The sequence below is a fragment of the Vanellus vanellus genome (assembly GCF_965231255.1).
Source record: "Vanellus vanellus genome assembly, contig: HAP1_SCAFFOLD_76, whole genome shotgun sequence".
NCBI lineage: Eukaryota > Metazoa > Chordata > Aves > Charadriiformes > Charadriidae > Vanellus > Vanellus vanellus.
In genome coordinates, this window is record NW_028127111.1 from 52,603 (window position 1) to 76,996 (window position 24,394).

Below are 24,394 nucleotides of genomic sequence, written 5' to 3' on the forward strand. Positions count from 1 at the left end.
TTCAGGGGACCGGGCAGCCCAAGCTCTAGATGCGTGATTAACGAGTGAGGCAAAAAAAAGCATTGCACACTGCTGGTTTTTCTTCATCCCTATCAGTCAGTTGACCACCTTCAACAACTATCGGTCCAGCGTTTTCTTTAGACCTCCTCTTGCTATTAATGTACTTAAAAAAGCACTTCTTGGTTTACAGAATGCTTTAGGTTGGAAGGGGCCTTGAAGATCATCAAGTTTCAACCCCCCTGCCATAGGCAGGGACACCTCCCACTAGACCAATTTGCTCAAAGCCCCATCCAGCCTGGCCTTAAACACCTCCAGGGATGGGACCTCAACAACTTCTCTGGGCAACCTCCACCAGTGCCTTACCACCCTTAAAGTCAAAAATTTCTTCCTAATATTTAATCTAAATCCACCCACTTCCAGTTAAAAGCCATTGCCCCTCATCCTATCACTACATGCCCTAGTATAAAGTCCTTCCTCAGCTCCCCTGTAGGCACCCTTTAGGTACTGGAAGGGGCTATAAGGTCTCCCCGGAGCCTTCTCTTCTCCAGGCTGAACAACCCCAACTCTCTTAGCCTGTCCTCATAGGAGAGCTGCTCCAGACCGTTGATCATCTTCAGGGCCTCCTCTGAACCTGCCCTAACACATCCATGTTCTTCTTATGTTGAGGGTATCAGAGCTGGATGCAATATTGCAGGCTTGGTCTCACGAAAGCAGAGTAGAGGGGCAGAATCACCTCCCTTGACCTGCTGGCCATGCTGCTTTTTATGGACACCAGGATCTGGTTGGCCTTCTGGGCTGCAGTCTCACACTGCTGGCTCATGTTGAGCTTCTCGTCAATCAGCACACCCAGGTCCTTCTCCTCAGGGCTGCTCTCCAGCCATTCCCCGCTGAGCCTGTATTTGTGCTTGGGATTGCCCCAACCCAGATATAGGACCTTGCACCGGCCTCGTGGAACTGCATGAGGTTGGCTTGGGCCCACCTCTCCAGGCTGTCCAGGTCCCTCTGGATGGCATCCCTCCCCTCCAGCATGTCAACCTCGCCAAAGAGCTTGGTTTCATCAGCAAACTTGCTGAGGGTGCACTCGATCTCCCTCTCCGTGTCACTGACAAAGATGTTGTACAGCACTTGAGGAATGCCACTCATCACTGCTCTCCATTTGGACACGGAGCAATTGACCACAACACTTTGAGTGCGACCGTCCAGCCAATTCTTTATCTACTGAGTGGTCCATCTGTCGAATCCATGTGTCTCCAATTTAGAGACCAGGATATTGTGTGGAACAGTGTCAAACACTTTGCATAAGTCCAGGTAGATGACATCAGTTGCTCTTCCCTTGTCCACTGCCGCTGCAAGGCCTTTCGTAGAAGGCCTCCAAATTTGTCAGGCATGACTTGCCCTGGCTGAAGCCATCTTAGTTGCTACCAATCACCTCCTTATTTTCCATCTGCCTCAGCAGAGTTTCCAGGAGGATCTGCTCCATGATCTTGCCAGGCACAGAGGTGAGACTGACTGGCCTGTAGTTCCCTGGGGTTTCATTTCTTTCCTCTTTGAAAACAGGGGTTATTCTTCCAATTTTTCCAGTCAGCGGGAACCTCACCAGACTGCCACGACTTCTCAAATATGAGGGACAGTGGCTTAGCAACTTCATCTGCCAGTTCCCTCAAGACCCGCGGATGTGTCTGATCAGGTCCCATGGACTTGTGCACCTTCAGGTTCCTCAGGTGGTCTTGTACTTGATCTTCACCTACAGTGGGCAGTTCTTCATTTTCCAGCTCCTTGCCTTTGCCTTATGTATCATGGGTAGTGTGGCTGCAGTCTTTGCCAGTGAAGACTGAGGCAAGTAAGTCACTGAGGACCTCAGCTTTGTCTCTGTCCCAGGTGACCAGTTCTTGCATTTCCTTCCGGAGAGGGCCCACATCTTCCCTAGTCTTTCTTTTCTCGCTGACATACTTAAAGGATTTTTTGTTTGTCTTGATGCCCCTGGCCAGATTTAGTTCAATCTGGGCTTTAGCTTGCCTAACCTGATCCGGGGCTGCTTGAAAAATTTCTCTGTATTCCTCCCAGGCTTCCCGCCCCTGTTTCCACCCCCTATAGGCCTCCTTTTCACTTGTGAGCATGTCCAGGAGCTCTTTGTTCATCCATGCAGGCCTCCTGGCTTTTCTGCCTGCCTTCTTCTTTGTAGGGATGCATGACTCCTGAGCTTGGAGGAGGTGAACCTTGAATATTAACTGGCTTACTTGGGCCCTTCTTCCCTCCAGTGCTTCATCCAAGCTTGGCACTATACCAAGCAGATTCTTCAAGAAGACACAGTCAGCTCTGCTAAAGCCCAGGGTGGTCAGCTTGCTGCGCACCTTCCTCGCTGCCTTGGGCATCTCAAATTCGATCATTTCATGGTTATGGCAGCCCAGGCTGCCCTTGAGCTTGAGACAATGCCTACCAACCCTTCCTTGTTGTAAGGACAAGGTCCAGCAGAGATCCTCTCCTTCTTTGCTCCTCTACCACTGGGAGAAAAAAGTTGTCGTCAATACAATCCAAGAACCTCCTGGACTGCCTATGCCCTGCTGTGTTACCCTTCCAACAGATGTCAGCAAACTTGCTGAGGGTACACTCTGTGCCCTCATCCAGGACGTTGATTAACATGTTGAACAAGACTGGCCAGTACTGACCCCTGGGGAGCACTGCTACTTACAGGCCTCCAACTAGACTCTGCGCCGAACACTATGCTATCAGCCTCATTCCCCACAGTATTCTTGTGTCCAGTTAGGACATTGTGGTCTGATTGGGTGGATAAGTAGATGGGTAATAACTGAGATGAGTACTCGGGCCTGGAAGAACATGGTGAATGCATAGTGTTCTGCCCAGAGTGATGTATCTAGTCGGGTTCCATCATGTTTCAAGGGCTTTTAATTACCCAAAGGAGATGAGAAAATGCTTTTTTCATAACATTAGTAGCTGACACCTCAATGAGGAGAGCAGACACTATATTAGAGGGCAGGGTTGCCATCCCAAGGGACCTAGACAGGCTTGAAGGACAGGCCAACAGTAACATCATGTTATCCAACAAGGACAGATCTAAAGTTCTTTCGCTGAGGTTGACTAAGGGCCTGAAGTGACAGAGGGCAGGGACTGCCTAGGTTGGTATCAGCACTGCAGGAAAGGCTCTGGTGGTCCTTTGGTTTCATTAGGCAAAATATGGAGCCGTCAGCAAAGGCCAAAAGCATCCTGGGTGGTATGAGCAGGAGCACAGCCAGTGGGAGTGATTACCGCCCTGGGCTCAGAACATTTGAGAACAGATCCAGAACACTCCCCCAGGTTCTGACCCGCTGCAACGCCTGAGAGACACTGGTAAACTGGAGCCCGTTCAGTGGAGGGCCACCAAGGTTGTCAGGGTTGGAGCACTTCTGCTGTGAGAAGAAGCTGAAAAAGCTGGGCTTGTCCAGCTGGAAGAAAGGAAGATCTTGGGGGAACATGCAGCAGCATGTCCCAGTGGACAACAGGATGACGATGAGCCAGCAATGTGCCTTGGTGGCCGAGAAGGCCAATGGCATCCTGGGGTGCATCAAGCAGAGTGTGGCCAGCAGGTGGAGGGAGGCCATCCTCCCCCTCTACTCTGCCCTGGTGAGACCTCATCTGGAGTACTGTGTCCAGATCTGGGCTCCCAGTTCAAGAAGGACAGGGAACTGCTGGAGAGGGTCCAGAAAAGGGCTACGAAGATGATGAGGGGATTGGAACATCTGTCTTATGAGGAAAGGCTGAGGGACTTGGGACTTTTTAGTCTGGAGAAAAGGAGACTGAGGGGGGACCCTATCTATGCTTATATATACTTAAAGGGAGGGTGCCAGGGGGATGGGAACAGTCTTTTGTCAGTGGTGCCCAGTGATAGGACTATAGGGAACAGGCACAAACTTGAATGTAGGAAGTTCCATCTTAACATGAGGAGGAAGTTCTTTCCTTTGAGGGTGGCAGAGCACTGGAACAGGCTGCCCAGAGAGGTGGGGGAATCTCCCACTCTGGAGACATTCCAAACCCGCCTGGGCGTGTCCTGTGCAACCTGCTGTAGGTGACCCTGCTCTGGGAGGGGGATTGGACTAGATGATCTCCAGAAGTCCCTTCCAACCCTGACCACTCTGTGATTCTGTGAAACTGGAGAGATGTGGATTTGAAGGGTGGACTGTTCGGTGGATGAGGAACTGCTTGGATGGTCCCATCCAGTAGTGGTCAACGGCCTCATGTCCAGATGGAGACTGGTGACAAGCGGTGAACCTCAGCTATCCGTACTGGGACCAGTACTGTTCAATATCTTCATCAATGACATAGGCAGTGGGATCGAGTGCACCCTCAGCAAGTATGCTGATGACACCACGCTGAGTGGTGCGATTGAAACTCCCAGCGGACAGGATGTCATCCAGAGGGACCTGGACAGGCTCAAGAAGTTGGCCCGTATAAACAGCATGAGGTTCCACAGGGCCAAGTGAAGGGTCCTGCACGTGGGTTGGGGCAATCCCTGATATCAATACAGCCTGGGGGATGAAGGGATGGAGAGCAGCCCTGCCGAGAAGGACTTGGGTATACTGGGGGGTGAAAAGCTGGACATGAGCTGGCAATGTGTGCTCGCAGCCCAGAAAGCCAACGGTATCCTGGGCTGCATCAAAAGAAGCATTACCAGCAGGTCGAGGGAGGGCATTCTGCCCCTCTGCTCTGCTTTGGTGAGACCCCACCTGCAGTGCTGCTCCAGCTCTGGAGCCCTCAGCACAGGAGAGACATGGACCTGTTGGAGTGGGTCCAGAGGAGGCCACAAAGATGCTCCGAGGGCTGGAGCACCTCTGCTGTGAGGAAAGGCTGAGAGAGTTGGGGTTGTTCAGCCTGGAGAAGAGAAGGCTCTGGGGAGACCGGAGCGGGGATTCCTCTTGCCTCAGCTCAGCTGCCCTAAATCAGTGTGAGCTCCTTCTCTGAGCTGCCCTGTGAGCAATGGAGACAGACGCCAGGAGGGAGCTTTTCCGATGCAAACATCGGGTGACATTTGAGGTGCCAGAGGTGGTTCAGGACACGTGCAGGGAGCTGCAAGCTCTAATGGAGCACTTTTGAGAGACAGGGCAGCATCCGTGTGCACTGGTGGGGAATCCCTTTGGCCAACGGAAAACATAGAAGATCACAGAACCACGGGATCACAGAATCACAGAATTGTAGGGGTTGGAAGGAACCCTCGGAGATCATCTAGTGCAACCCCCCTGCCAAAGTAGGGTCACCTACAGCAGGTTGGACAGGAATGCAGCTGGGCGGCTTTTGAATATCTCCACAGAAGGAGACTCCACAGCCTCTCTGGACAGCCTCTTCCAGTGCTTTGGTGCCCTCAAAGTAAAGACATTTATCCTTGTGTTAAGATGGAATTTCATGTGTTCCAGTTTGTGCCCATTTCCCCTTGTCCTGTCACTGGGCAGCACAGAAAATATTCTGGCCCCATCTTCTTGACACCCGTCCTTTAGATATTGATAAGCATTGAGGAGATCCCCTCTTAGCCTTCTCTTCTCCAGGCTCAACAGACGCAACTCTCTTAGCTGTTTCTCATAAAAGAGCTGCTCCAGTCCTACATTTTGCCCTGCTTCTTCCACTCAAGATCCGGAACTCCACCATCTCATGGTCACTGCAGCCAAGGCTACCCCAGCCTTCACATGCCCAAGTAGTCCTTCTTTATTTGTCAGTAAAATGCCCAGCAGTGCACCTCTCCTCGTTGGTTTCCCCACCAACTGTGTTAGAAAGTTCTCATCAATGCTCTGCAGAAACCTCCGGGAGTGTGTGTGCCTGGCTGTGTTGTTTCTCCAGCAAATACCAGGGTGGCTGAGGTCCCCCGAGAGAACCAGGGCCTGTGACCATGAGGCTATTTCCAGCTGTCTGTAGAAGGCCTCATCAACTTCCTCTTCCTGATCTGGTGGTCTGTAGTAAACACCCACAACAGTGACTCCCACAGTAGCCTGTCCCTTAATTCATAACGATAAGCTCTCAACACGTTCTTCATCCAGCTGCAGGCAGAGCTCAATGGTTCCAGTTGCTCTGTCCCATAGAGAGCAACTCCACCACCTCACCCTGCTGGCCTGTCTTTCCAAAAAAGTACATAGCCATCCGTGATAGCATTCCAGTCCTGCGAGCTATCCCACCAGGTCTCTGTAATTGCAATGAAACCATGGCCCTGTGACTGCACACTGGGCTTCTTCTGTACTTCTTCCTGTCCATTAACCACGCTGCGTGTGTACAGCCGTTTCAGAGAGGTCATCAAGCATGCAGGTTCCCTGGAGGAGAGCGAGAGGATCCATCACAGTCGTACACGCCCTGGAGGTGGTTGGCTTTCTGGATATCACCTTGGGAGTCCGCTAAGGAATATTTGTCACTGCTCTGGTTGGCTGTGGTTATTGCCCAGCTGGATGTGACAGTTTCAAGCCTTCCTCACCAAGCTGGCCAGCCTGCTTCCAAAGACTCCCTTGCCTCTTCTAGACAGGTGGATCCCATCCCTCTCTAAAAGGCCATGTTCATATTTTATTGTCATAAAAGCAAAAACCCTCATGATAGCACCAGCCACGTAGCCAGGAGTTGACATGCATTAGGAGTCCGTTTCTGGCTGCTCCCTTCTCTACCTGGTAAAACAGAGGAAAAGACTTCTATGTAGTATAAATCGACCCTCTTCTACCTTAGAACTATTACCCATTGCCCTGTCGCAGCAGGCACTGCCCTAAGGGCAATGATGCCACGATTGGTTTGTTCCTGTGAGCTGTCAGCAGGCAGTGCTCGGAGCCAGGCGCTGTTGCCTGCCACGGGGCCTGCACACCCTCATCCCACAGGCAGAGCATTCAGCGGGCCAAAGAGCATGGCATTGGGTGGGTGTATCACATCCACTGCCATGCACGAGCCTCTGGGAAGATCAAACGATACAACGGACTGCTATAAACTACACTGAGAGCCATGGGTGGTGGGACCTTCAAATGCAGGGATGCCCATTTAGCAAAGGCCACCTGGTTAGGTAACATTTGAGGATCTGCTATGGAGCTGTCCCTGCCCAGTGAGAACTTTTCCATACTGTGAAAGGAGATAAAGTCCCCGCAGGGCACATGAAGAATATGTTCGGGAAGAAAATCCGGGTTATTCCTGACACAGGCAAAGGCAATCCTATCCATGGGATTTCTTTTGTTTAGGGCCCTTGGTGCACTTGGTGGGTGATGCGGGAGGATGGGGATGACCAACGTGTTCCTCAAGGGGATTTGATTTTGGTGAGAATGGCCAATGAATCAAATTATATATTTATTGCTAAATTACCACTATATGCCATCACTACTACAGTTGTCGTATGCTCTAGCCATGATATTACAGTGAGAGTGACCCACAGATGATGGGCATGGGCCCTGCCGTCTACACCAGCTGCGAGCTCCAGATGCAGCACGCAACAATTCAACACCACACACCACGTCTCCTGCCGGGAAAGACAGTTACAACAGATGGAGCCCAAAGTCATGGACTAAATGAACTCAAGGGACATTTCAGTGGGATGGCCCATGGACTAAGGGAATGATATCTGTGTGCATATATACATATATCAAAGACAGGAAAATGGTGGTGATTTATGGAAAAGTGTAAGACCTGGGCATGAGGTAGATGGTATAGAATAAGGGGCGGACGCTGTCCTGGTTTTGCCTGGGATATAGTTAATATCCTTCCTGGTAGCTGCTGTGTTTTGGATTGACTATGAGAATAACATTGCTAACACATATTGTTTTAGCTGTTGCTGAGTGATGCTTATATTGTCACGGACTTTTTCAACTTCCTGTTGAAGGTGGGGGGCCACAGACAAGACAAGCTGGCCAAAGGAATGTTCCATCCCATAGACGTCATGCTCAGTATATAAATGGGACTTAGCAGGGGGGCAGGGATCGGTGATCACGTCTCCGGACAGGCTGGGGAGTTAATCATTGGGAAGTGACAGCAATTTGCTTTGCATCACTTTATTTTGTTTATTAGTAGTAGTAGTAGTAGTAGCAGTAATAGTATCTTTTCTGTTACTGTTCTTTTAAACAATATTTATCTCAGCCCATGTCTTTTTTTTTCCCCATTTCTCCATTTTCTCCCTATTCTACCTGGGACATCCCATTTCATTTAAGAGCTGTTATCTGACCAGCTACATCTGACTCAGTGTTGTGCAAGGGTCAGACCCAGTAGGATCAAGCCTCAGAAAAAGTAGTATAAACCCAGAAAAATATCAATAAGCAGGATTATGACAAGAGAAAAATTCAGGCTCGTGGTCTAAGATAAACTCTGGGCAATGTGCGGAGAAGAGGCGGTAGGTTATTGTCGGTGAAACAGCGTCCATTGGGCCTGTTTCCACAGGGCATCCTTCAGCTCCTGGTTCCGCATGCTGTAGATGAGGGGGTTCACTGCTGGAGGCACCACCGAGTACAGAAATGACACCACCAGGTCCAGAGATGGGGAGGAGATGGAGGGGGGCTTCAGGTGGGCAGACACTCCAGTGCTGAGAAAGAGGGAGACCACGGCCAGGTGAGGGAGGCACGTGGAAAAGGCTTTGTGCCGTCCGTGCTTTGAGGGCATGCTCAGCACCGCCCTCAGGATCTGCACATTGGACAGCAGAATGAAAACAAAACACACAAATGCTAAACAGGCACTAACCACAATCAGCCCAACTTCCCTGAGGTAGGAGTGTGAGCAGGAGAGCTTGAGGATGTGGGGGATTTCACAGAAGAACTGGTGCAGGGCATTGCCCTGGCAGAGGGGCAGTGAGAATGTATTGGCCGTGTGCAGCACAGCATAAGGAAAAACACTGCCCCAGGCAGCTGCTGCCATGTGGACACAAGCTCTGCTGCCCAGGAGGGTCCCGTAGTGCAGGGGATGGCAGATGGCAACGTAGCGGTCATAGGCCATGATGGTTAGGAGAAAATATTCAGCTGAAATAAAAATGAGAAAGAAAAAGACCTGTGCAGCACATCCTGCATAGGAGATGGCCCTGGTGTTCCAGAGGGAGTTTGCCATGGCTTTGGGGACGGTGGTGGAGATGCAGCCCAGGTCAAGAACAGAGAGGTTGAGGAGGAAGAAGTACATGGGAGTGTGGAGGCGGTGGTCGCAGGCGATGGCGGTGATGATGAGGCCGTTTCCCAGGAGGGCAGCCAGGTAGATGCCCAGGAAGAGCCCGAAGGTCAAGAGCTGCAGCTCCCGAGTGTCCGCGAATGTCAGGAGGAGGAACTGTGTGATGGAACTGCCATTGGACATTTGCTGTGTCTGGGCAGGGGGACCTGTCCAAGGAGGAAAAGGCAGTGACAAACTGGGAGAGACTTCTCTGAGGAAATCCCAATGCCATTCCTCACAGAAATCCCCCTCCCACAGCTGAATGAGGAATGACCCAGCTCATTCCCAACCCCACAAACTCAATGACACATTCCCTTCAGGTAAAATACTACTTCGTCACCTACTTTCCATGAGGACAGCTCTGGGGCAGGACTCCCAGAGTCAGAGGCAGAAGAGAAGCTGACCTGCACCCCCCTCCCCAACTCCTTAGATGCAGAGTTCAACAGAGGGGTGGGGAAACAAGGAGAAATGCGCCTGTGCTCTGAAAAAAGGAAGCGAGGAGAGGGAGTCAGGCAGGCGTGCAGTGAAGCCTTCTCCTCAGTGACAGTGTCTCCAGACAGAGACACTGCAGGGCACTTGTTTTTATGTTGTGCATCACTTGTAGGACACAAACACTTCTCCTGGACTGGAGGTGCAGCTGCCGAGAAGGCATCTTGGGCTCTGGACCCTTTGGCTGTGGGGCGGGCGGGAGAGGAGAGCAGAGGCTTGCTGCGGAGAAGTTGTCTGAAGGTGAGGGTATGGCGGGAGGTGCCGGGATCAGGGCAGGGGGGCCCGGGCATGTCTGGCAGCAGCTCCCTCTCTGTCCCTGCCCATGTCTGGGCTGCCAGGAGCTGCCCCTGCCTGGAGCTGCTTCTCTGCCCCCGGGTGTCCTCCCTGCCAGTGCCCCAGAGCCCATCCCACCCGCTGTGTGCTCAGCTCTGCCCTGCAGACCCCTCCTGGCAGCACAGCGCTGCCCGGGGGCATCTCTGGGTGTGCGGGGGCTCAGGAGGGGTTCAGGGAAGAGCTATTGAGAACGGGGGTCTCTGTGCCTTCTCCACAAAGGAGAAATCCATTCCCACCTCCCACTGCCCACCCAGCAGCTGAGAGGAGAAATCCCACAGCACAGACTTGTTCCCTTTCAGGGGAAAGGTGCCTCGATGTCCTTTTTCAAAAGGACTCTGTGCAAAAGTCCTGGGGGTGATGTGGATCTGGAGCAGCCCTGACCCACACAGGTCCATCTCAGCAACAGAAGGCATCTGCCTTGCTGGCAGTCACTCCTTCCACCCACTGCTTCTCCCCACAGAAGCTCCGTGGGAGCTCCCCGGACAGGTGGAGAGCTGACCCTGGCAGAGTCCCTGCCCCGGCACACGGCCCCGGGGTGTAGGGACCCTGCTGGCAAGGACAGCCCTGCCCACCGCTGCCTGCACACCCCTATGCACACCTCCACAACCATCCCCGGCAGAAGGCAGCCCTCGGGCCCCCTCCCTCTCACCGGGCAGCAGGGAAGCCCTGCTCTGGAGCACATCCTCCTCCTCTACAGCACAGAAACTGAGAGAGTCCTCCTGACAGAGCCCAGCAGCTCTCAGATGGACCAGCTGGAGGAGATCCCTCCAGGAACTGGAGCTGCATTGCCCGGCACCCCGAGACTTACCACGCAGAGGGCGGTGAAGATTTCTGCCCCATTGAGCTCTCAGCACCCCCCACTCCCTACTGCCTTTAAGCTCTCTCTGCCTCGCAGGTCTCCCCTCTCTGCCTGCAGGCAGTGCCCCCAGCCCTGCTCCTGGGCAGAGCTGTCTCTCTGCAGTGCTGCCCGCTTGCCAGGAGCTCCCTCCATCCCAGAACCCTGGCCCAGCTCAGCAGCAGAGGACCAGCCCACGCTGGCACTGCCTCTGTCCCCTCTGGGCTCCCTGGAGGTGTCCCTGGGGCTCCAGGGGAACCGCCTGTGAAAAAAACTGATGCAATCTCTGATGTTCCCTCCCTCAGCTGCGCAGAGACACTTACTTCCAGCAGTATTATTTCTCGCAGCAGAAGAAGAGATGGCCCTCTCTTCTTGTCCCATTAATAGCACACACTGGGTGTTGGACTCGTAGTACCAGGATTCCTTATGGCAAGTCACCGCTTGCCTGGTGCCACAGCTCGGGGGGCTTCCGCACAAACCTGCAGCAATGATCTCAGCCAGGGGCACAGACAGGAGGAGCTGGAGCTGTTCCTGTGGCAGACAGAGCTGTGACATGGTGGCAGAGCTCAGTCCAGCTGGTCTTCAAGGACAGCCTCCTCCAAGCTCTGCTATAGTCCAGATCGCAATTCAATCTAACCTAATCTAATCTAGGAGAATCAAAGCCACTGTGTGGCCACTGCTGAGTTTCAGAGAGCAGGTGGAGCTATATCAGAGATTCTCTACATCCTCTTTGCCTCAGTCTGCCCCAGCAAGGTCTCCCAGGGCTCTGTGTCTCGGGGCAGGAATCTGGAGGAACACCACCAGCAGTGGATTGTTCCCAAGTCACCTTAACTAAGACAATCCTTACCAGTCTATGGGACAGGAAGGGTGGCAGCTGAGGGAGATGACAGGGTAAGCCAATGTCCCAGCGTTTTCAATGATACCCCGTAATCATTGAAAGGCCATGGAGGTTGAGGGAAGGAACATAGAGGTACATAGACAGGCCAGAGGGATGGGCCAAAAGTAATATCATGATGTCCGATAAAGAGAACTCTGAAGTCCTGCCCTTGAGGTGCACTAACCTCATGCAATGACAGAGGGCAGGGGCAGTGTGGCTGGGTGGCAGCTTTGCGGGAAAGGCTCTGCTGGTCCTTCAGTTTCATTAGGCAAAACAGGAGCCTGGGGCAAAGAAGGCCAACAGCATCCTTTGCTTCTCGTTCCATTCCCTGAAATCTCGAGTGCTTCTCTTTTATTCTCCTAATACCCTCCCAAAAGAACAGCCCACCTGTGCTGGTTTGAGGTGAAACAGAACCCTTTTTCTGTTCAGTAATTTTACTTTGCAGCCAAGCCTCCTCGAACTAACTGAACTCTCTGAAATTTAATGCATATTGTCCATAAGCTGTTGGCTCTCAGAGTGACAAAACCTGATTATCTATAATTTATGCCAAGGCATGGTATGCAGAGAGGCTCTTGCTTAGACTTTTTGCTATAACAACCAAGGGCAGCTCACTTTGTTATATGCCCCGTTGGAGGGTCGGAAGCGGTAAAGTGTAGAGGGGTCGCACCTTTGGATAGGATCAGAGAGGACAGGTGACCCAAAACTGACTAACTTATCTAAACTGACAAGTCCTTTCTCTCTCTCCCTCCTCTCCTTGGAAAGAGAGGTGAGGGAGAGCATCTGTCGTTTGTCGCAGTGGCCAGACCGACCCAAACCGCAAGAAGGGTGAAGGAACTGCACTGTTGGACTGAAGGCAGTCCTTGCTCCTGCACACAGAATTCCAGCCACAAATAACTTCATGTTCATTTAATATTTGGTTCGCTGTCTCGAGAAATTGTCCCTGACACACCCTTGGCTGGGCTCAAGCAGCATCTTGTCTGGGAAGCTCTCCTAACAAACAGCCTCATCCCAACTTCATTGCGTGGTCTGGAAACGGAGAGGCAAGCCCTGCAGTCAAAGTGGAAGGTTTGTGGGTGATGGTGGTGACTGAAATGACCCACAATGCACCTTTGGTGTGGCTTTCTGGGTGCTCAAAACCAATGGACCTCCGAAGGAAAGTCAATCTGGAATTGGAGCTTACAGAAAACACATTTAAAACTCTTTTCTACTGAGTCGCTTGGAGCAGCAAAATTCCTGTTAGTGTTTGCCTGTGTAAAGGCTGTATGGGAAGTGCACAGCATAAAACAGACCATGCAGCTTGAGCTAAAATATGCGTTAAGGAGGAAAAGGATGTTACAAACTCAATAAGCAGGTGATTGAACCAGGGAAATGCCCTAGGAGATCCCACTGTCTTAAAGCAGCAGATCCCACTTCTCCAGCCTGTCAAGTTTACGTTAGTCATTGCAAAGTGAAAAAGGAAGCCGGTGCCATTGGAACCCTGTGGTGTACCATGTATGATTCACAGGATCTCCTGAGAGAAATGGATGAGAAGGTAAAGAATGTGCAAAAAAAACCCATCTGTAAATTGAAGGAGGAGGAATTTCCCAAAATAAAGACAATCATCTTAATCAAAATTTGATAGGAAGATCTCAAGGTAAACAGACATAGACCCTGGATACAAATCAAACAGCTGGACTTAGAAGTTGGACAAGCACAAGATTTAGAAACAGAACTAAAGGTTTTAGAAAATGAGCTACAGAAAGCTGGAACAGCAGCTCAGCTTCCAGCAGAGTAACATATCATCACGAACAGAAGTCACAACCAATCTAGACCCAAGGTGGGAAAATGTCATCTTCCAACCAAGGCAATCACAGAATCACAGAATCACAGAATTATCAGAGTTGGAAGGGACCTCTAGAGATCATCTAGTCCAACTCCCCTGCTAAAGCAGGATTGCCTAGAGCACATTACTCAGGACTGCATCCAGGCGGGTCTTGAAAATCTCCAGAGAAGGGGACTCCACAACCTCCCTGGGCAGCCTGGGCCAGTGCTCTGTCACCCTCACCGTAAAGAACTGTTTCCGTGTATTTGAACGGAACTTCCTACGTTCTAACTTGTGCCCATTGCCCCTCTTCAATGGATCCCAGTGACAGGACAAGAGCCTGGCTCCATCCTCCTTCAACCCACCCTTTAGATACTTGTATGCCATAATAAGGTCTCCCCTCAGCCTTCTCTTCTCCAGGCTAAAGAGTCCCAGCTCTCTCAGCCTTTCCTCATAAGGGAGGTGCTCCAAGCCCTTAATCATCTTAGTTGCCCTTCGCTGGACTCGCTCCAGCAGTTCCCTGTCCCTCTTGAACTGGGGAGCCCAAAACTGGACACAGTATTCCAGTTGTGGCCTCACCAGTGCCGAGTAGAGGGGGAGAATGACCTCCCTCGACCTATTGGCCACACTCTTCCCTATGCAGCCCAGGATTCCATTGGCCTTTTTGGCGACAAGGGCACATTGCTGGGCCATGGATAATTTACTGTCTACCACAACCCCCAGATCCTTCTCCTCCAAGCTATCTCCCAGCAGGTCAGCCCCTAACCTGTACTGGTGCCTAGCATTCTTCCTCCCCAGGTGCAGGACCTTGCACTTGCTTTTGTTGAACCTCATTAGGTTCTTCTCTGCCCAGCTCTCCAGCCTGTCCAGGTCACGCTGGATGGCAGCACAGCCCTCTGGGGTGTCAGCCACCCCACCCAGTATGGTATCATCAGAAAACTTGCTGAGGATACACTCTGTCCCCTCATCCAGGTCATTAATGAATATATTAAACAAAATAGGACCAAGTATTGACCCCTGGGGGACACCACTGGTTACAGGCCTCCAACTAGACTCTGTGCCGCTGATCACAACCCTCTGAGTCCTGTCCCGCAGCCAACTCTCAATCCACCTCACTGTCACCTCATCTAGCCCATACTTCCTCAGCTTCCTAATGAGGATGTCATGGGAGACAGTGTCAAAAGCCTTGCTAAAGTCAAGGTAGATGACATCCACGACTTTCCCCTCATCCAGCCAACCAGTCATAACATCATAGAAAGCTATCAGATTGGTCAAGCACGATTTACCCTTGGTAAATCCATGTTGACCACTTCCAATAACTTCCTGTTCCTCAACGTGTTTGGAGATGACATCCAGAATGAGTCGCTCCAATACCTTCCCAGGGACAGAGGTGAGACTAACCGGTCTGTAGAAAGCAATGAAAGGGATTAATGTGAAAAGACCCATTAGGTCAGCCTGCATAGTAAGGGAAAGCAATATTTATTATGCTGTAGATGCAGAAGGCAATAAGCATTGGATTTTGCCTCAGAATATTCAAGGAGAGTTTATCGAAGTTCATGCGTGAGCTCAGACAAAGACTCTGAGCAGCGGGTGGGGGCCTAACTTGAAGAAGGATATATATCTCTGGTGTAGGAACTGCCTTTCTTGTGCCATGACCCATGCAGACAACCCTGGATCAAAAGCCCAACTCCAGCACCAACATATTGGAAGCCCACGGGCACAACTGCAGATCAATTTTGTGGGACCTCTGTAAGTGACAGCTTGAAACACCAAACACATCTTGGTAGTAGGAGATCCTTTTGGTACATAGACAGAAGCCCCCCCTTACAAAACCAACATGATGGTCACTGCTGCCAATCTGCTGTTTTAACTGCTCCACACCATAGAGTCTGATCTCAGCACTCACTTTATCACAATAATTATCCATGAGCACTGCAGAACCTAAACGTAAGATGTGTCGCCCTGTCTCTGGCAACCCGTGGGGCAGAGGAGAGGCAAAAGCCAGTAACGGGGTTTGGATGTTGAAGGTGGGGTCCAGCAGAGATGAGGAGTCAAGGGAGTGGATGGGGAGAGGCAGGCAAAGGTGAGACAAGTTCTGATCTTGATTGTGAGGCCACTACTGTTGTAGGAGCATGACTGGCCCGCAGCTGGCCCCAGCAGTTTGGGGACAAGATGTTTATCACAAAACCGCTCTTCCCAGCAGAGCCAAGATAGGGGCAGAGGGAAAGGGGAGTGGCAGGCCAAGGGGAGATGGCTGGCATGGTGATGATTCTGAGGGCACTTCCACAGCAGCAGCCTGGTTGGCCCTCAGGAGACATGCTGGCCAGCAGGCATGCTGAGGTCATCATCATCAGAGACCCCACCCAAGAGGAATTCCGTCCTTTGGGAGGGGAGGGGGTGAGGCAGGTGGAAGAGGCCCACCTTGGTTCTGATCCTGGGGGCACCTCTGTTACAGCAACCTGACCAACCATGGCAGACAGAAGGGCAGGCGGGGCTCATGGCCACCCGGCTCAGGACAAGCCCTGACACTGGCGGAAAATCTCCTTATCTCCAGGTTGAACATCCCCTCTTTCACCCAACACTTGTCTTTCATCCTCTTAATATGCAACAAATTGGAGAGCCTATCTCCGTATTTTTATGACCTCCTCCTAGGTTCTGACAGGCTGCAAGGAGGTCCCCGTAACCCTTCTTTCTGCTCTTGACCTTCCTTGCAACCACTGGCTCAAGGGGAGCTTTGCCTTCCTAGAAACAATGACGTCAATAGGGATAAGTTTCTTCCTTGTAATGTCCTTGCTGTCACCTCCGGGCAGCTGCTTCATGGCCCCTGTCAGAGCCAGCCTCGTCCCTCTACTCACCCAGCCTCCCTGCCCCCCCCCCCCAAATGCATTATCATCACTGGAGGACTTGTGGTACACAAAGAGGTGTCTAGGGCAATCAAAACCACGCCCAGTGGAGAGAGGGAAACAAGGGTGGGCTCTTTGTGTGCTGTATTATGTTAGTGTAAGATATCTACCCATATAGACACACAGCAAAAACGGATCCTTCCAAGAGCTGGTCTGACACTTTCCATCTATCCAGAACCTGGCCCCGGGATCCCCTCGTGCCCCTGCTCCCCCCAGGCACAGACAAGCACACGCTCACACAAATGGCTCTCTGTACCACAGAGTCAAAGAATCATTGAGGCCACAAGCCAGTCAGCGTCCACCTTCTCTAGACTGCCCCTTCGTGCTTCATTTTAGTCAGGACCTCCTTTCTCACCCATGCCAGGCTCCTGCCAGCTTTGACAGATTTCCTGTATGATGGGGTGGATGGTTCTGGAGCTGCAAGAGTTGATTCTTGACTATCAAAGAGCTCTCTGCCCCCCTCTTCTCCGCAGGGCCCTATCCCATGGGATTCTTCTGATCAGGTCCCTCAGAAGGCCAAAGCCTGCTCTCCTGAAGTCCCCCTCTTGGCCTTGTTCCCTTCTTTCAGGAGCCTCAACTCTACCTTCTCACCCCTGACTGTGACATCCCTGTGACATCCCTGACAGTGGGAGATGGGAATTTTTTTTTCTCCACTCTGGAGCAGGCACGGAGACCCCAGTTCTTGTTAGCACTTGTCTGAGCCTCTTCTTAGCCCTTGGAACGCAGAGATGTCCCTGGGCAGTGCCCTGCTGCCAGGAGGGATCTGCAGGGCAGAGCTGAGCACACAGCGGGAGGGATGGGGTCAGTGAGCCCTGGCAGGGAGGAGATGTTGGGACAGAGAAACAGCTCCCGGCAGGGACAGCTCCAGGCAGCCCAGACGTGGGCAGGGAGTCGGAGGGACCTGCTCCCACAAACACCTTGGGAGAGGGCACTTGGGCACCCTCCCTGCCATCCCCTGCAGTGCAGACACACACTCTGAAGGAACGCCCTGGTCTCCTCTTCCACCCAGCAGAGCCCAAAGTTACAGTTCCTGCAGCGTACATATTATTCTCTTTAACTTTTAATACATGAAAAAGGAAGAGGAAAACACCCACGAGTACCCATTTTAAAGAAAAGACTGTTGTAAGAGTGTCACAGAACGACCGGCGGGAGGGGCTGGGATGGGGGGAATTTAATGTTTAAGGAATGAAAACACGTTACAGGTCTTTCTGTTTCTGAGAAGTCCCATCCCCAAGTCTTTAATCACATTCAAATTTATCAAGACGGCGATTACCAAACTGAAATATCATACTGGGTAATACGAAACCATTATGATCTCTGAGAAACAGGCACCTTTGACTAGATTTAAAAGAATTTAAGACTTCTCTAAGAACATTGCTTACATATATTCACCATAAATGTTCTACCGTAAAACTTCAGTACTGCCCTGATATGGTTAACTTGTAGTACCAGGGAAAAAAATACAGTTAGAAATGAATGATGAAATGATGCTCAGTAGCACTTGAATGACAATTTCTTTGGTGTAGAAAAGAAGTCACGTTAAAAAGAGATTCCAAATTGTCATTTAGATAGAGAGAAAACTCGTGTGCAAGATGGCTTTCAAGGGCCTGCGTAGATTATACCTCACAGATACACTCTTGATCCAAAATGTTGCTGGTGAGCAGTTTCTGCAACTGCCACAAAACCAGTTCTCCAATGCAGTGGAGTAAAACAAGTTGAAGACAACATTAAGTCGCCCAAACCACTTTTTCCTCAAATTGCCCTTCCGTTCTGTTTCTGTCCCTTTCAGCGCTCTCCACCAGCTTTCAAAGACATCTGGCAAGTTTGTTCTTATAAGATATCCTCCCACATTTCCTCATCGTTTTACCTGGCTGAGCCCAGCGCGGCCTCTGCTCCCTCTCTGGCACGCAGTGCTGCCAGGCCTGACCGGTCACTATGGCCACGGGGACACGGCACGCCGCCCCCGCCCAGCCACGCCTCACATGCATTGTGACAAAAGGCCTGTCGCTGCCCCAGGCCGCTGCTGTCCCTGCTGTCCTGTGACCTGTCCCCGATGGGTCTCCTGTCCCCCCAAGTCTCTGGGGTCCCTCCTGTCCCCCAGGGGCCTTCATCACCCGGCGTCACCTCCCGGCAGCCCCTGGGCCAGTGCTGGCCCTCCCCACAGCCCTGTGCCCATCCTGCCACCCCCGATGCCTCTCACCTCCTGCTGCCCTCCTGTCACCCCCTGGGCTGTCACCCCCTGGGCTGTCACCCCCGCTGTCCCCTCCTCTCCGCAGCCAGCCGGGGCAGATGCAGCGGGCTTTGCCCTGGGGCACCCGACTGCCCACGCTGCAGGGCCAGCCAAGGCAGGGGACATCTCGGGGACTCTGAAAGGACCTTGGGGCAGGGACGGAGAGTTCAGCCAAAGAGGCCAACGACCACCTCTGTTTATTTCCATAAACCAATGCACTTCCCAACCGCGGCACACACACAGTTGCTGCTTGAACTCTGCGGAGGAGGACGAAGGAGTCAGGAATGAACCGTCAGCATCAGGATGTGCCCCAGGAGACCATTTCTTGCTTTCTCAATCACCACAGCTGCTGCTGACACAGCCCTAGCGCATGGAATCCTGCCTTGAATGACGAGGTCTAGCTCTGCTGGTTGATACGCTGAAGCTTGCAGACGTTTCTGGGAACACTGCTGATTTCTCAGCCTTCCTTCCTAGGAAAGATGCTGCAGCCCCTTAAATCAGCTTTGGGGCCCTTTGCTGGAAGTCCTTTAGGAGGTCAAGAGCTTCCTTGCACTGGGGAGCCGAGCACTGGACACAGCACTGCGGATGTGACCTCACCAGTGCTGAGGAGAAGAGATAGGTCACATCCCTCCAGCTGAAGACAATGCTTTTCCTAACACAGCCCAGGAACCTCTTGGCCTTTGCTGCAGCGGTGCATTTTTTTGGATGCTTGTGCAATGCCTCACACAACTGTGGCCTGGGTACTCATAGACAACACATACCTGATCATTTCCATAGTGTCAGTGTCAGTGTGTGTGCCTTCGGAAACCATGCACGTGCTAACAAGCAATGGGATTTGGGTGAGTGACGTGTTTGTACAGTGAATATGAACTACAAATTCATAGAATCATAGAATCATAGAATCATAGAATTGTCTAGGTTGGAAGAGACCCTTGGGATCATCGAGTCCAACCATCTACCCTACTCTACAAAGTTCTCCCCTACACCATATCCCCCAACACCATATCTAAACATCCCTTAAACACACCCAGGGATGGTGACTCAACCACCTCCCTGGGCAGTCTATTCCAATGCCCGACCTTGCGACCTTCATACCCTTGCGAAGGCAGGATTTCAAAAGTTTCAAGCAAAGTCTTAACTGTCAACAATGTTGAGTTTATTTTTTTTTTAACTAAGACAAAGCTAGACTTTTTTTTTTTTTTAAATACATCCCCTGTGTCCCCCCTTCCACTCTTCCTCGCCCAGCAAGACTGCAACCTGCTGCCTCCTGTTCTGCGGGTCGTGAGCCGTCCATTGCAGAATGGCCTTGAACATGGCCCCTTCTTTCCCACTGAGATCCTCCTTCTGCAGGACGCGCTGGAGATGGTTGACACAGAGCTCCAGAAACTCTCTCGATACCCTGGTCACCCTTTCCAAGTGATGGGGGATGAACGCGTGGGCTGCTTCTCGCAGGTCAATAATAAAGTCAATAATAAAGGCAGTAGTAATACTCGGTGAATCTCCAGATGCCGACGCAGTTCTCCAAGCACAGCTGGGACTTTAAGAACTCGCAGCACAGTCTGACGATGCCCATAATGTTGAACTGCTCGGCCGCTATCAGCAAACGTTCAACGTTGTTGGCTGTGACCGGTACTGTGCCGGTGTAGGCGTACTAGATAATGAGCTGCATCATTTCAGGTGAAGTGCTGGGGATATTATAGATGACCTTCCCGGCATTGCTCCAGCGGGTGGAAAACAAAGCACTGAAAAAAGAAAAGCAGCACTGGGGGAAAAGCATCTTTGCCGCGTTAAACCCAGACCCCGTTATCCCCTGTGCCTCCTTCCCAGGGCACCAATTTGGGCACGCGCTGTAGCCATGCTGGGAGGCCGTGGGGTTTATTAATTCATGTGTTACGAGCCGGCTGTTTTAACAAGGAGTCACCGCCTCTGTTTTAGTTGTTGCTGAATGATGCTTATACTAAGTCACGGACTTTTTCAACTTCCTGTGGAAGGTGGGGGGGCACAGACAAGACAAGCTGGCCAAAGGTATATTCCATCCCATAGATGTCATGCTCAGTATATAAATGGGAGTCAGCCTAGGGTCAGGGATCCATCATCGCTTCTCTGGACAGGCGGGCCAATTGATCATTGGATGGTGACAGCGATTTCTGTTGCATCACTTTATCATCATCATCATCATCATCATCATCATCATCATCATCATCATCATCATCATCATCTTTTCTGTTATTATTCTATTAAACAATATTTATCTCAGCCCATGTCTTTTTTTCCTTTTTCTTCCTTTTCTCCCTATTCTACCTGGGACATCCCATTTTATTTAAGAGCTGTTATTTGTCAGGCCACATGTGGCACGGAGTTGTGCAAGGGTCAGACCCAGTAGGATCAAGATTCAAGACAAGTAATATAAACCCAGAAAAATATAAATAAGTGAGATTATCACAAGATAAAAAAGCAGGCTCGTGGCCTAAAATAAACTCTGGGCAACGTGCGGAGAAGGGGCGGCAGGTTATTGTCGGTGAAACAGTGTCCATTGGGCCAATTTCCATAGGGCATCCTTGAGCTCCTGGTTCCTCATGCTGTAGATGAGGGGGTTCACTGCTGGAGGCACCACCGAGTACAACACTGCCACCACCAGGTCCAGAGGTGGGGAGGAGATGGAGTGGGGCTTCAGGTGTGCAAACACGGCAGTGCTGACAAACAGGGAGACCACGGCCAGGTGAGGGAGGCATGTGGAAAAGGCTTTGTGCCGTCCCTGCTGTGAGGGGATCCTCAGCACAGCTCTCAAGATCTGCACATAGGACACCACAATGAAAACAAAACACCCATATACTAAACAGACACTAACTACAATAAGCCCAGCTTCCCTGAGGTAGGAGTGTGAGTAGGAGAGCTTGAGAATGTGGGGGATTTCACAGAAGAACTGGTCGAGGGCATTGCCCTGGCACAGGGGCAGTGAAAATGTATTGGCCGTGTGCAGGAGAGAATTGAGAAACCCACTGCCCCAGGCAGCTGCTGCCATGCGGACACAAGCTCTGCTGCCCAGGAGGGTCCCGTAGTGCAGGGGATGGCAGATGGCAACGTAGCGGTCATAGGCCATGATGGTGAGAAGAGAAAACTCTGCTGAAATGAAAAAGTCAAAAAGAAAGAGTTGAGCGGCACATCCTAAGTAAGAGATGGCCCTGATGTCCCAGAGTGAATTGGCCATGGCTTTGGGGAGAGTGGTGGAGATGGATCCCAAGTCGAGGAGGGAGAGGTTGAAGAGGAAGAAGTACATGGGGGTGTGGAGGCGGTGGTTGCAGGCGATGGCGGTGATGATGAGGCCGTTTCCCAGGAGGGCAGCCAGGTAGATGCCCAGGAAGAGCCCGAAGGTCAAGAGCTGCAGCTCACGTGTGTCTGCAAACTCCATGAGGAGGAAATGGGTGATGGAGCTGCTGTTGGACATTTGCTGCCTCTGGGCAGGGGGACCTGTTCAAGGAGGGAAACAGAGTAAGTCAATGGAGACTTCTGTAAGAAAAATGAAAGCCATTTCCCGTTGGCTCTGTCTCTGTTGCATACAGTCCCTTTTCATTTTCCAGGAGACCTTCCTCACGTCCATGGCTGGAGCTCTGGTTGGCGTTGGCTGCCTCTGCCGTGAGGAGCAGGGCGCTGCCCAGTGGCTGCCGAGGGGTCAGCCCTGCTCTGCAGCAGGGAGTTCATAGGGAGGGTGGTGGCAGGAGCCAGTCCTGGTGTTCTGCTTTGGCTGAGGAACCCACACCTAATGCAGATGGGCTTTTCAACATCTCAGCACTTCTGCTGCCCTCCAGGGGAACAGAGTGAGTGCTGTGAGACATGAGGATTGCCTGGGGCAGAGAGCAGAGTCAAGGGAGATGGTTTGTCCCTCCATCTTGCACTGTCATGAGATGGAGGGGGATCACCCTCTTGTATTATGAAACCAGACAGTGCTGAGAGCAGAAGGATCCATCTCAGACCATGAAATGTCTCACCCTTTCTCAAGGTCTCAGCAGCCCACCTCTAGCCAAGGACACCCACGGCTCATTTCACCCACCCAACAGCATTTCCTCAGTCACAGAGTCTCTGTTTCTCTGTGGGGCTTTCCGATAACACAAAGGTGCTATGGGACAGGTTGGCATCCTGGAGGGCAGCTCACAGCTTCCGGACACCCAAAGGACATACCCAATTTATGGGATCTCAGTGAGAGAAAATGGACTCCTTCCCCACCCCCACAACCTGCATTGCCCACAGCCCCACAAGTCAGAAGAAAACTTTGACACTGGTTCCCATGGACACACCGGCAGGAGTGGATGAACAAGATCAGTGTGGGACTCTGCAGCTGAAATTCCCATCCCAGGGAGGCTGACAGCAATAAAAAGGTAACTTTAAAGGAGACATGTGGAGAAACCAGGAGAAATCCCATGAGGGTCTGGCTGGGAGAGGCACGGGGAGAGGCAGCCGGGCACTCAGGGCAGCAATACCTTCACCCTGCTGGGCACACCACCGCCCAGACACTGATCATGCAGGGCAGGTGCCCTCAGCCCCACCGCTGGGCAGCAGCAATGGGGCACGTGGCAGGAGGGATGCCCTTCGCCTCTCCTGCTGCTCTGCCGGGCACAGAGCTGACTCCCACCCCAGAGCCCATGGCCGTGAGGGCTGAGGGCAGTGCTAGGTGGCTCAGGGAAGGCATCTGCACTGCAGGGGTGGCTGGAGGTGCCCCTATCTCCCCTGCAGCAGGGCTTCCAGGAGCAGTCTCCCTCCTTCCCTGCCCATCTCCACTTCCTGGAGCTCTCCCTGCCAGCAGCCTTTTCCCTGCCCCCACGTCTCTTCCCTGCCAGTGCTCGCAGACCCCATGGCAGCCCCCGTGTGCCCAGCTCTGCCCTGCAGCCTCTGTGTGGTCTGCAGGTGCCACGGACCCTGGTGAGACTGGAAAGGGGATGCTGGTGCTGTCTGTAGCCCCCAGAGCTGGAAACCAAAGACACAGACTCAGGAAAGCTCCTTATCTCTACACGAACCCTCCTTTGATCTTTCATTTGAAATTCCTCTTGGACATGTGCTACTGCCCACCCAGCCAACCAAGAGAAGAAACAGCAAAAGAAATTTAACTTCATATTAAGGGAACTCCATCTTGAAAAGTCCCTCCAGGAATGACCAGAGGTCATCTGGAGGTGTAAAGAGCCCTGACCCACACAGCACCCTCTTCAAAGCAGAAGGACATTGCCCAGCCAGGGGTCACTCCTTCCACCCACAGCTTCTCCCCACAGAACCTACGTGGGAGCTCCCCGGGCAGGCGGAGAGCTGACCCTGGCAGGCGGCAAAGTCCCTGCCCTGGCACACAGCCCCCGGGCTGCAGGGACCCTGGTGGCAAGGACAGCCCTGACCACCCCTGCCTGCACACCCACCTTCACAGCCCTTTGACCATTCCTGGGAGAAGGCAGCCGTCATGCCCTGTGCCTCTGATGGTGCAGCAGGGAAGCCCCAATCTAGACAATGTCCTCTTCTTCCACAGCAGAGAAGTTGTGAGCATCCTCCTGAAAGATCCCACGGGCTGTGGGAGGTGCCAGCTGTTGGAGATCTCTCCAGCTACTGCAGCTGCTCTGCTTTGGGAAGAGTTCTCCCCCCACTCACCCTCAGCATCCTCCCTCTCCAGACTGCCTTCAACCTCTCTCTGCCTCCCTGCTCTGCCCTCGCTGCCTGCAGGCAGTGCCCTCAGCCCTGCTGCGCTGTGCAGAGGAGCTGCTCCTGGGCAGAGCTGTCTCTCTGCAGCGCTGCCCGCTTGCCAGGACCTCCCTCCGTCCCAGCAGCCCGGCCCAGC

General features: G+C 52.2%; 2 protein-coding genes across 2 annotated transcripts; both read right to left on the reverse strand.

The window, feature by feature from the left end:
- Positions 1–8,325: 8,325 nt before the first annotated feature.
- Positions 8,326–9,261, reverse strand: LOC309685473 (olfactory receptor 14I1-like; the record flags this gene model as incomplete). Its single annotated transcript, XM_082501236.1, has 1 exon — positions 8,326–9,261. One exon carries the CDS (start codon positions 9,259–9,261, stop codon positions 8,326–8,328), a length of 936 nt encoding a protein of 311 aa, XP_082357362.1.
- An 11,833-nt stretch (positions 9,262–21,094) lies between these two features.
- On the reverse strand, positions 21,095–22,030 carry LOC309685474 (olfactory receptor 14I1-like; the record flags this gene model as incomplete). The annotated part of the gene is made up of 1 exon (XM_082501237.1): positions 21,095–22,030. One exon carries the CDS (start codon positions 22,028–22,030, stop codon positions 21,095–21,097), a length of 936 nt encoding a protein of 311 aa, XP_082357363.1.
- Between the last annotated feature and the right edge of the window lie 2,364 nt (positions 22,031–24,394).